The 12,240-nt window shown below is 45.6% G+C and overlaps 1 protein-coding gene across 1 annotated transcript in view; it reads right to left on the bottom strand.

The window, feature by feature from the left end:
• The window catches only part of LOC119461848 (serine-protein kinase ATM), a 754,892-nt gene that overhangs the window by 647,035 nt on the left and 95,617 nt on the right, over positions 1–12,240 (bottom strand). Inside the window, exons 10-12 of the mRNA XM_037723219.2 lie at positions 11,342–11,455; positions 6,601–6,707; positions 3,074–3,164 (exon numbers count right to left, since the gene is read on the bottom strand). Coding sequence (XP_037579147.2) covers positions 3,074–3,164; positions 6,601–6,707; positions 11,342–11,455 — 312 coding nt within the window. The remainder of the gene's footprint in view (positions 1–3,073; positions 3,165–6,600; positions 6,708–11,341; positions 11,456–12,240) is intronic.

The raw sequence follows: 12,240 nt of genomic DNA, 5'->3' as shown, positions 1-12,240 counted from the left end.
GCGAGGACGAACTCTTGAGGAACCACAATGTGGATCAAGTGGCCAGCGACCTGGACAACCGGTCCGGTGGTTTCGATGCGTGCTCAAGTGCAATAAGAACAATTATGGTTGATCCCTCTTTCATAGGAATTGGTAGAACACGAAAGTGAAACCTGTCTTCACTTCACTTACTATAAATTGACAATCCTTTTTTAATCAAAAACTCAGACGATGTAATTGAATTTTTAAAAACTGATTGCACAGGTAATTCAGCCATCAAGGACCTTTTTTACTCGATCCCGGAAAAACAGTTAATGATCTGCATTCAAAACGCAATTGACAACCACGGTGCAGTGGGCTTTCAGAATGCTGCTGGTTTTTTAGAGCTTTTAATTTTTTATCTGACATCAACATTGATCACTTGGACAAATAGCACTTTCATACCAAAGAATGGGATCTGCATCAATTCATGTATTTTAAGTGACTAGCCTTCCACGATCGTATATTGAGTGAGCGCTTAGAAGTGGTAGCAGTTATGAAATGCGTTTTTAGGTATGTGGACGACTACCTCATCATTTTCAAATGTGTAGCTGCTAACTTTCAAGTAACTGTATCTCGTGTTCTGGCCCTTTTTAGCAAGTGTCTGAAGCCACTGCAGTTAACACGTGAAGTTCCAGTGAATGGCTCGCTCAAGTTTCTTGACTTAAGGCTTCATTTTACTGAAGAACATATTTGCTGGTTGTTTGAGCCTAGGGCCAGTACTTCTTCTTTCTGGGGTTTTAAGTGTCAAAACCAGTTCTGATTATGAGGCACGCTGTAGTGGATTAATTGTGACCACCTGGGGTTCTTAACGTGCACTAAACGACAGCACACGGGCGTTCTTGCATTTTCCCTCCATCAAAATGCGGCCTCCGGGGCACGGATTCGATCCCGCGACATCGTGCTCAGCAGCGCAACACAAGGGCCAGTAAACAGCTGCTCCCGTTCACCTCCAATCACACAAAGCTTGTCAAAAGGGGAATTGTCTTGTTTAAGAAATTCTTCCTTCAAATCATGTTCTCATTTGGCAGAGAGCAGTTCTTTAGCCCAGATTTCTCACATGGTGTCAGCTGGCTACCCACTTAATCTGCTTGAATCAGTGGCTTGCTCAAAAAAATAAAGTGTGGTGACAAGGACAGACAGCCGAAAAAGAAAGAAAGGTTCGTAGTGGTGCCCTACATGCACACAATCTCAAGAAAATAGGCATGCGCTTCTCTGCCCCTAACAAACTGTCAAAATTTCTTTTATGGTTAATCCTGATGCCAGAAAGAAAGCAGGATGCTCGATGAAGCAGTTTGTTAATTGCGAGGAAGGCGTAATTTACTCTCTCCCCTTGGGCTGCAGGAAAAGGTACGTTGGCCAGTCGGGTAGGTGTGTGAATGACAGGCTTAGAGAACACAAGAATCTGGTTGGAAAGACGGTCGTTTCGGGTCACCTGGCATTACAGTGTAGAAGTTGTGTTTGTGAACCTGTCTATAGGGATTGTTCGGTGATTAAGAAAGAGAAGGACAAGCTGACACATCAAGCGTATGAAATCCATGGTGATAAAGACAATTGCGTGAGCACGCCTTCAGTGTTGCTCTCAAAAAAGGAAATTGAATATCTGGACGTCGCTATGTAAAGGGCAACATCATGTTCCAGCACATTTTTTCGTTTTGGCCTTCCTGTTGGCTGGTGCAGCCTTTATATGTGTTGCTTTTTCCAATACAATATCAGTTGTAAGTCTAGCGCTGTGTCCACTACGTCCACAGTGTCTGTGCGCGCTGTTACCCCCTGCTTTACTAACTAGCCCACCAAGCCATCCTTGTATAAGTACTAGCGTTTTAGTAACAATTGTTCTAAAGCAACAAAATGTTGTTTGGTGCACTACTGTTCGGTGATGAATCAAGTTCTTCGTAACATCAGCATTTCTGTAATTGCATTGCGCAAGTTCTACTGTTGCCTAAGGCCTCATGTGAGAGGCCAGTAGAACTCCTGAAATAAATAAATAAAATAAAGGGACGGCTAAAGTGCACAAGTGTCGGTACCTGAAAAGTGTGTGCACAGAATGGAGGAAGAGGCCAAGAAAGTTGGCAACCAAGTACAGGGTAATAATTGAAAGCGTAAACAGACAAGTAGGAGTAGTAAAAAAAGAAAGAAACAGTGAATTGGATGCAATGAATGGAATACAGTGGAGATTTACAAGAATGAGAAGAAAGACATTAGAAGGGAAAATCTGAACGATAACACAAAGGGAAGTGCCTTGCTATTTGAGGCTCGAGCCAGTTGCCCAAGGACCAAAACATACCGGAGCAAATATTCGGAACTAGATGAGGAATGTGTATGCTAATGGAATGCGACGGGATCCACCCAGCGAGAACCCGTAGGTAACGTGCAACTCCCAGAAGCGCTTGGGTTTAAAGTGGAAGGAAACATCAACAGATCAGCCATAGAGATCAGCAAGAGACGATTGGAGTACTGGTGGAAAAAAACAAGCAGGGCTGGATTTGTTTTGGGCATAGCTACAGGTAGAGAAGGAAGTGAAAAAATATCAGGAAAATGTATGTAAAAATGCTAGAATGAAAGGAACACCTGCGTAAATCAAGCTGGCTTTGTCACCGCCCCGTTTCAAAGGGGATGCCAATAAATCATCATCATCATAATGCATATGGTGGCTGACACGTTTGTGTGGCACATAGCTGAACATGAAACTCGGGCAGTGTTCAATGCAATTTATACTGCACCGTCACAGCACCAAGGCAGCCGAAAGTGCCACCTGATAACTGCTTACAAAAAGAGTGCAGACAATTTGCCTGTCATTTGGCTAAAGTGCTTAGAAGCTGCTGAATTCTGGCATACAACAGTACATGCTACAATATGGTGCTAGCTCTGAGAGCACGAAACCCTCGAACAAATTACTGTGCTATCATAGTCTCCCATTGAGACTATTCCATCTGCCCAATGCATACCTGATCATAGGATAGCAGAGCAAGGCCAATGTTTTTACATGGTTCGGTGGGCGCAACAGTCCGCTTGCTTTGTTACCAGGTGAAAAACTTATTCGTAAGACACGCACCTGTGCTTCTCGGGCAGCAGGGCATCCACGTGAGTCGCCTGGCACAGCGTCACACACAGGCTGCGCAGAGCCGAGGGCTCGAGCGGTCGGCCTGGGAAGGAACAACGGTAGCTTTTGGTGGCTGCCGGTTCAACAAATTCAATTTAGACTTGGCAGCTATCTTATATTAGGCCAAGTTTGAATTTAATTTAATTCAGCCCAGATGCAACAAAAATTTGCTAATTTGCAGCTCATGGCACAAACATATTGTTGAATTATCAATACTAAGATGTGTTGGCATCCCACAACTATGTTGCCAACAAAACCATTAGCGGATATTATGGTGCCAACAGAGCTGATAAGAGCCCGCCAATGCCACAGACAAGAGTGTATGCTGCAAAAAAATAACCCAGCGCTTACTTTAGTTAAGCCAAGCCAATGTTTGCATGTGGCGGCTTGACACTACATGCAGTCATTTACACTCCAGGGTGTTTGGCATGCTGCAGCATAGACCACTTATAACGTAACCGCTTATAGTGCAGGACCGGATATAATACTGTTTTCAGACTCCCGTTAATTTTCCTCCAGCACTCTATGTATACACGTATCGCTTATAGTGCACTTGCGGGACACAAAAAACCCGTTACAGTGCAGCTGCCTGGAAGTTCGGCAGTCAACCTAGACGGCAAACGCTCCCCTCAAGCCACAAGTACCTTATTCACTCGAATCTAACGCACACTTTCCGATAAAACAGGTCCAAAAATTGCGTGCGCCTTAGAATCGAGTACGACCCTAAATCTGCGTTACCATATAGCCATCGGCATTTCAACATGGCCGCCTCGCAAGCGTGTCGAGCCTAGCTACTCTCGAGCATAGCTACCGTAGCTTCCTCCATGTGCTACAGTACATGTGCTTAGGCAATAGTCTACCGTCTGTCTTTCCGTTCTCCGCATCTGCTCTATCCGCATGAAGTACAGAGTTCATCATGATGCCGCATTTAAAAGCAAAGAGATCATGTGTGCGGAGACGGATGGAAAACGGGCGTTCGGAGAATCCGAAACTTGCGTTCGGGACTGGCTTAAAGGGAATGAAAACCTCAGACATATCTGCATCCGCCCTAAGCAGGCCACACAGGCACTATCGACCAAAAATGTTTACAGACCAAGGAATCTGACAAAAAGCTGAATACCTCCGCAGCCTCAAAACACAGCCTGGTATTCCCATTTGCAGCCTCTAATGGCATTTATTTTATTTATTTATTAGAATACCCTCAAGACCCAGAGGGCGTTACAGAGGGGGTGGGTACAATGTAAATGAAGAACAAAACAATAAAAGGAATCACAGGAAAAAGACAACAACATTAGTTTGCAGCTACACCAGTAAGTGTTCAGTAACTACAGACTTGAACAACGCTTGGTCCTCAGTGGCAGCGATGGAGAGGGGAAGGCGATTCCGCTCTCTACTTGTCTTCGGAAGAAAAGAACGTAAAAAGAGATTAGTGCGGCACAAAGGAACGGCTACTTTATTTGGGTGGTCCACACGTGATGAAAAGTAAGCAGGTTCTGAGATGAATTCCTGTCGAAGTACTTGATTATAAAAGAAAATTTTATGAAAAAGCAAGAGACCGGGGAATCCTTCTCATTACCAGGTCTGGAAGGTGAAGAGTGGATTTCATCAAGGTGACACTGGCAGTACGAGCATAATTATTGAGCATAAATCGAGCTGAACAGTTCTGGACCAATTCTAAGCTGTCAATTAGCGTTGATTGAGCTGGATCCCATACAGCTGAAGCGTACTCGAGCTTTGGACGGATTAATGTTTGATATAGCTGTAGTTTAAGGTGTGCTGGCGCTTGGCGAAAGTTTCGGCGAAGGTAACCAAGAGTACGACAAGCATTGTTAGTAATGTAGTTAATGTGAGAGTGCCATGATAAATCATTTGATATGTAAACACCAAGGTATTTGTAAGTACTAACCTGCTCTAATTTAGTTCCATTCAAGGTGTAGGTAAAAGGTTCAGAAGTGTTAGAAAAACGCGAGATTACCATACTTTTACATTTATTTACGTTAAGGGTCATTAGCCATGTACTACAACAGTCAGAGACGGATTAAGGTCGGCTTGAAGAAGGTAGTTGTCGTTTTCGTTAGTTATTCGACGGTACATGACACAGTCATCTGCAAACAGTTTTATGGATGACTTGACGTTACACGGAAGGTCATTGATATATATTAAAAAGAGCAAAGGACCTAAAAGTGATCCTTGCAGAACGCCAGGTTTACCTGCGCAGGGATGTGAGGAACAATCATTAGCTGTTACATACTGAGTGCAGTTCGTCAGAAAGCATTCTATCCATTTGAGGATATTGGGGTCGATGTTCAGCGTGCTGAGCTTAAGTAGCAATAGTTGGTGCGACACTTTATTAAAGGCTTTTGCGAAGTCTAAAAACATACAATCAACCGGAATTCTATTATCTAGCGCTAAGATGACATCATGCGTAAAAGACAGAAGCTGAGTTCCACACGAGTGGTGCTTACGAAAGCCGTGTTGAAACCTGGTGAAGAATGAGTTGGTTTCAAAAAATGTTATAAGGTTAGAATAGATTACATGCTCAAGCATCTTACAGGGGATACTTGTTAACGAAATTGGTCGGTAGTTTAAGGCAGAGTGTTGGTTACCACATTTAAAGACAGGAATCACCTTCCCCACCTTCCAATCAGGTGGCAAAATGGAGCACTGAGAAGACTGCATTAAAATGTGTGACAAAATTATGGAAGAGTACACTTCAGTGTTTTTCAGAAATTTCGCGTTTATCTCATCGGTGCCGCAGGCAGACGACAGCTTAAGTTTTCGGATTAAGTTAATGACTGCTTCAAATTCAATCACGAGAAAATTCATTGGAAAAAACCCGCGGTCGCATATCTCGTGAATCGGAAAAACATTGCAAAAAAACATCGTTAAGAACGGAACAGCATTCTTCGTTGTGCAGTGCACGTCCATCGGAATGAGTAAGTGTTATTACGGTAATCAGTAAGTGTATATGCGAACAACATTGAATCGGTAAGTGTATATGCGAACAACATTGGGACGTAAGGTTTTATGGCCACATTTAAAGGCTGCTCGGATATATTAGTGTTTTCCGAGATCCCGTGGTCCGTAAACATTTTTCGTTGATAGTAAATTCAACAAACACAGCTATAAGACAAGTTTTGGCACTTGCATAGATGAAATAGACTCGACGCTCAAACGGCGATTTACAGCTCTGCATTCCGTTGGGAAATATTGCATGCCAACTGACAAAGGTCCCGACAACAAACAGCTCGGCCCTTCCGATCGTATACCTCATATTATTGTGTGACCTGTGGTTCCCCCAAGCTAAGCCTCAATATTTTTCATGTGCTAATTTTCTGTCGAGATGTCACTTGAACTTGTTCGTCCACCACATGCTAGCCAGCAGAAGTGTGTAAAAGCACTACATGTATCGCTGAAAGATGGATATGGTGACAGTTGCAATTTCACAATTTTCTTGGCAACCAGCCCAAGCAGGTCACCTGGGCAAAATAGAGAACCAAGGTCGGAACAGGCCGCCAGCTGTTTCCGCAGAAGCTCCTGCAGCACCAGGTGGCCTTCCTCCACGCACTGGTTCAAGAAGACGGTCCTGCACAGATGCGCCACTTGAGCATCTTGCGCTGTTACCCCGACTTTAACGTTTGAGCAAAGCTAAGTCTACAATGTTAGCAGAATTCGCGGAAAGGAATGGGCTCCCAATAATGAATACCTTCTTCAGGAAGCGCAGCAACAGGAAGTGGACCTGGAAAAGCCCTAATGAAGAAACAAGGAATGAAATAGATTTCACACTTTCTGCCCATCCCAGCATGGTGCAGGATGTAGAAGTGCTGGGGAGGATAGAGCGCAGTGACCGTAGGTTAGTGAGGTCTAGGATTTGTCTCAATTTGAAGATAGAAAGACTAAAATTAGTCAAGAAGAAACAGGCCAACCTAGAGGCAGTCAGGATAAAAGTCGACCAATTCAGGCTGGTGCTCGCAAACAAATACAGTAACACCCCGGTGATACGAACCCGGCTGGTACGAATTTGATACGAATTCGTAACATTCCCTGGCCGAAATACATTGCTCACAATACGAAAAAAATCGGCTGTTGCGAGCGTGTTGCCGCGCCGCTACAGATCATACGAACGCGCGAGCAACAGCGGCGGCGGCCGAGCCAGCGGGGCCACCGGCACAGACAAGCCGGCACAGCGAGATCTGGGCGGGATCCATAGTCGCCAAGCAACCGACTACATCACGCGGCTGCGCAATCTCTCATGGGTCCCCATGTCGAGCGGACCGGACCACATCACAGCCTAGCCGATGCTTAGCGAGAAATTAGACGAGGACCAATGCTGCAACGACGACCGCGGCGCAGCCCCGACGGCTAAAACGCTCCCTGCACTCGACTTGCTCAGGCATTCAGTGGCGTGCGAAAACATACCCAAGATCACGTGCGCGCACTTATACGCCTTTCAGAAGGCGATCGTTGACGATTTGGAGAACACGTCCCATTGATATGTTTTTCAAGAGACCGCGAAAAAAAAATTGAAAAAAAAAAAAAAAAACGAAGTTTCGCACGAAAGGTGAAGCAACGGAAACGCAGCAGCAGCAGCGAGCGAATTGACCTTTGCGCTGTCTCTCGCTTCAACGCGAACTAAACGTCGAAGGCACAGCGCATACGAAGCTACTGGCACTAGGTGCACTTTGTCAACATCGCAGATCATTTTTGACGATAAGGTCCGCGCGGGCGCGTGCTTTGCGCACGTCGCAGATCGCTTTCAGGATACGGCAGTAATGGCACCCGCGCGGGTGTGTCGTATCTGCAACGTGCCGGTCGCTTGTTGCAACGTACAAGCTGGCTGCACCGATAAATTTAAGTGACCGCCACATTCAAACGCAATGTAAAATGCCGGTACATTATAGATTGGCGAAGTATCACGGGGAACGCCCGGTTATTCGAACACGAAAGCATTTGCGATGGTTAATTCGAACATACCGCGCACCGACAATGCTCTCAGCATTGTCGGTGCTGGCACGGGTCGTGGCGGCGCCTCCGACCGGCATTGCTTCGACACCACCAGAGAGCAAAACCTTAGGCGAGGCCCCTCAACGCCGCGCGGAGAAAAAAAAAATGCGGCGTCACGCCAAGGTCGCCGTTTCTGCGTGGCGCTGGAACACGCGTGTACATGCCGACGTCTCAGCCAACGCTGCGGCTGCAGCGCAGATGGAAGCAACGGCGGAAGCCCAGTTCGGCCAAATCTCGCTTCAACGGCAGAAACCGAAACTTCAGGGAGCGGTCTAAGCGGCGCCGGGCCGGCGGGAGCGGAGGGCGCGCACGGAGACAGTCGAAGGGGCTACAAGGGTGTTGAGAGGAAGGGCGAGGGGAGCCACCGAAGCGACAGAGTTGCCGAGGCCAAATCCGCTTCCCTGCCACCCTCCTCCCTCACCTGCGACGGTCCCCGCGCACGCCCGTCGCCGTGTCGCCTCTTCCTCTTCACAACCACAATCTCTCTCTCGCCGTGCCTGCGCCGCCCGCTCCCTGAAGTTTTGTTTTCTGGCGTTATCGCGAAGCGAGCGCGGGCGGTTTCGTGGCCCTCGCGCTTGTGCGCCGCGATATTTCACGAATCGCACCATTCGAACGTCGTGCTATGGTGCACGAATATTTGAAAAATAAGTCCTTTTAATTCGAAAAATTTTTGGGCCCCTTCGAGTTCGCATTATCGAGGTTTGACTATACATGGAAGTCAATGGGATTTAGGTCGCGACCCCGAAAACGCGACGTATCAGCCAGGAAAACGCAGCAACGCGGAAGGTAGCAATGCGATTCCACTATTAGAAATATTTTCTGGTAAAAATAAATTCATTTTTCTTGATATTGTGTATGTTTTGATGATACGAATTTCGGGTGATACGAATATTTCACGCGACCCCGCGAGATTCGTATCACCGAGGTTTTACTGTATGCAGCTTTAGAACAGGAAGATGAAGACAACATAGAGGTAATGAATGAAACCGTAACTAGGCTGATCTCAGAAGCAGCAGTTGAAGTCGGAGGTAAGGCACCAAGGCAACCAGTACGTAAGCTCTCCCAAGTAACCAAGGACCTAATAAAGAAACGACAAAACATTAAAATGTCCAACTCAAGAGATCAGATAGAATTCGCTGAACTGTCGAAACTGATCAACAAGAAGAAAGTAAGGGATATCCAAAATAATAATGTGGAAAAGATTGAGAAAGCAGTAAATATGGATGCAGCATGAAATCAGTGAAAAGAAACTTCGTATAGGACAAGGCATGATGTATGCACTCAAAGATAAGGAGGGTAATATGATGAGCAATTTCAATGACATAGTAAAAGCAGCGGAAGAATTCTATGCTGACCCGTACAGTTCTCAGAGCAGCCAAGCTACTTTCATTCGAAGCAGTGATGAACAGGATACAGAGGCTCCTTCTATAACTAGCGATGAAGTTAGAAGGGCCTTGCAAGACATGACCCAGGGAAAAGTGGCTGGAGAAGATGAAATAACAGTCGACTTAATAAAAGACGGAGGAGATATCATGCTTGAAAAGCTTGCGGCCCTTTATACGTAATGCCTCATGACTTCAAGTGTACCAGAGAGCTGGAAGAACGCCAAAATTATACCAATCCACAAGAAAAATTGAACATTAAAGAATTGAATAATATACCCATTAGCTTGCTTTCGGTATTGCATAAAATATTCACCAAGATAATTTCCAATAGAATCAGGGCAACACTCGACTTCAGCCAACCAAGAAAACAGGCTGGGTTCAAGAAGGGATATTCTACGATGGATCACATCCATGTCATCAATCAGGTAATCGAGAAATCTGCGAAGCACAATCAACCTCTCTATATGGCTTTCATAGATTATGAAAAGGCATTTGATTCAGTAGAGATATCAGCAGTCATAGAGGCATTGCGTAATCAAGGAGTTCAGGAGGCATACGTGAATATCTTAGCAAACATCTACAAGGATTCCACAACTACCTTGGTTCTCCACAGGAAAAATAGGAAGTTACCTATCAAGAAAGGGGTCAGGCAAGGAGACACAATCTCTCCAAAGCTATTCACTGCATGCTTAGAAGAAGTATTCAAGCTCTTATAGTGAAAAGGCTTAGGAGTGAGGATCAACGGCGAATATCTCAGCAACCTTCGGTTTGCAGATGACATTGTCCTGTTCAGCAACAATGGGGACAAATTAGAACAAATGATTGAGGACCTTAACCGAGAAAGTGTAAGAATTGGGTTGAAGATGAATATGCAGAAGACAAAAATAATGTTCAATAGCCTGGCAAGGGAACAAGAATTCAGGATCGTTAGTCAGCCTCTACAGTCTGTAAAGGAGTACATTTATCTAGGTCAATTACTCACAGGGGACCCTGATCATGAGAAGGAAACTTACAGAAGAATAAAATTGGGTTGGAGTGCATACGGCAGGCATTGCCGAATCCTGACTGGGAGCTTACCACTGTCACTGAAAAGAAAAGTATACAATCATTGTATTCTACCGGTGTTAACATATGGGGCAGAAACTTGGAGGTTAACAAAGAAGCTCGAGAACAAGTTAAGGACCGCACAAAGAGCGATGGAACGAAAAAATCTTAGGACTAACATTAAGAGACAGGAAGAGAGTGTTGTGGATAAGAGAGCAAACAGGAATAGCCGATATTATAGTTAACATTAAGAGGAAAAAATGGAGCTGGGCTAGCCATGTAATATGTAGGATTGATAACCGGTGCACCATTAGAGTTACAGAATGGATACCAAGAGAAGAGAAGCGCAGTCGAGGACGGCAGAAAACTAGGTGGGGTGACGATGTTAAGTAATTTGGAGGTGCACGTTGGAATCAGCTAGCACAAGGCAGGGGTTATTGGAGATCGCAGAGAGAGGCCTTTGCCCTGCTGTGGACACCAAAAATAGGCTGATGACGATGATGAAACCACCACAGTCTATGTATCTTTTAATACATAGATGAAACGCTTCCGCATCTCACTTACGTACATACCACCTGGTTGAATAAACAGGACGACAGTGCAGCCCAGAAGGGTGAGGACAGAATTTTGACACACACACAGGGCTCTTCTCTGTCCTCGTCCTGTTGCACTTCACTGTATTATCGTGAAACTAGCCCACCAACGTGCTTTAGGAAAAGAAGCCCACACAGAGGAATGCACTTTCTCCAATGTGTCTGCAAAATGGTCACACATAGACGACACTCACTTGGCGGTCTGTTCCCAGACTACATTCCACAGGGGCCATGGTGGTCTCTGGCCAGCTACAAGTGCATGGGCCACCCCGTGGTAGCACCGAAGGACACAGCGTTTCACATCCAGCCTGCACATCGGACGACCCACCATCATGGTCCAGACATGCAGAATGAAAGAGCACAGCCAAAACATGCAAATCACCTGCACCAACTTCAATAAATGGTTTTAACTCAAAACAGGGCACAGGTGAAGCCCATATATCACCGACGCCATGCGCATGCAATCAACATTAAACATCCTTTTTTTTTTTTCTTCGAAGAGAGGGATGCTGACCCAGACGGTCAACTTAGCACCTCTGAAAGAATGGCTAGGACCCCGTGTGTTGCAGTGTAAAGCAAGCCAACCCTTACCTTCTTACACTGTCATTTAGACAGCGTCCAATCCTAATATTTGCCACAGGTAACGTTCTCTGCAGCTTAACCATAGAGGCGCCTCCACAAGGAGTACTGCTTACAGCCTAGCCATTTTGCAGGGGGCAAAAAACACCACTTGCACATTCTGCCACCTCCTTCACTGTGTGCAATTCTGCATGAGCACGGTGCAACAACACTTCCTTTCAGTACACCAAGAGAATTCAGAACAATGGCATGCCCATGCATGACTTCTTTAACAATGATTTGCCAGAAGACACTTGAACTTATTTTCAGGCGAATCCGGTATTTCGGACTCCCCCTTATTTGGACATTTTGACGGTCCCCGTCAAGCTCAAACTATCGGTCGGTGGCTGTATTAGGTGCGACTGGACAGTGTCTAAATGATAGGCTCACAGACCGTAATAACGTGTAGAGAATGGCTTGCTTCACAATACAACAAGTGTGGGTGCCAACCACTCTTTCAGAGGTGCCTTGTTTT

The sequence above is a fragment of the Dermacentor silvarum genome, chromosome 8, assembly GCF_013339745.2.
Source record: "Dermacentor silvarum isolate Dsil-2018 chromosome 8, BIME_Dsil_1.4, whole genome shotgun sequence".
NCBI classification, from domain to species: Eukaryota; Metazoa; Arthropoda; class Arachnida; order Ixodida; family Ixodidae; genus Dermacentor; species Dermacentor silvarum.
Note: the sequence above shows the minus strand (reverse complement) of the source record. Positions and strands in the feature narration are given on the sequence as shown.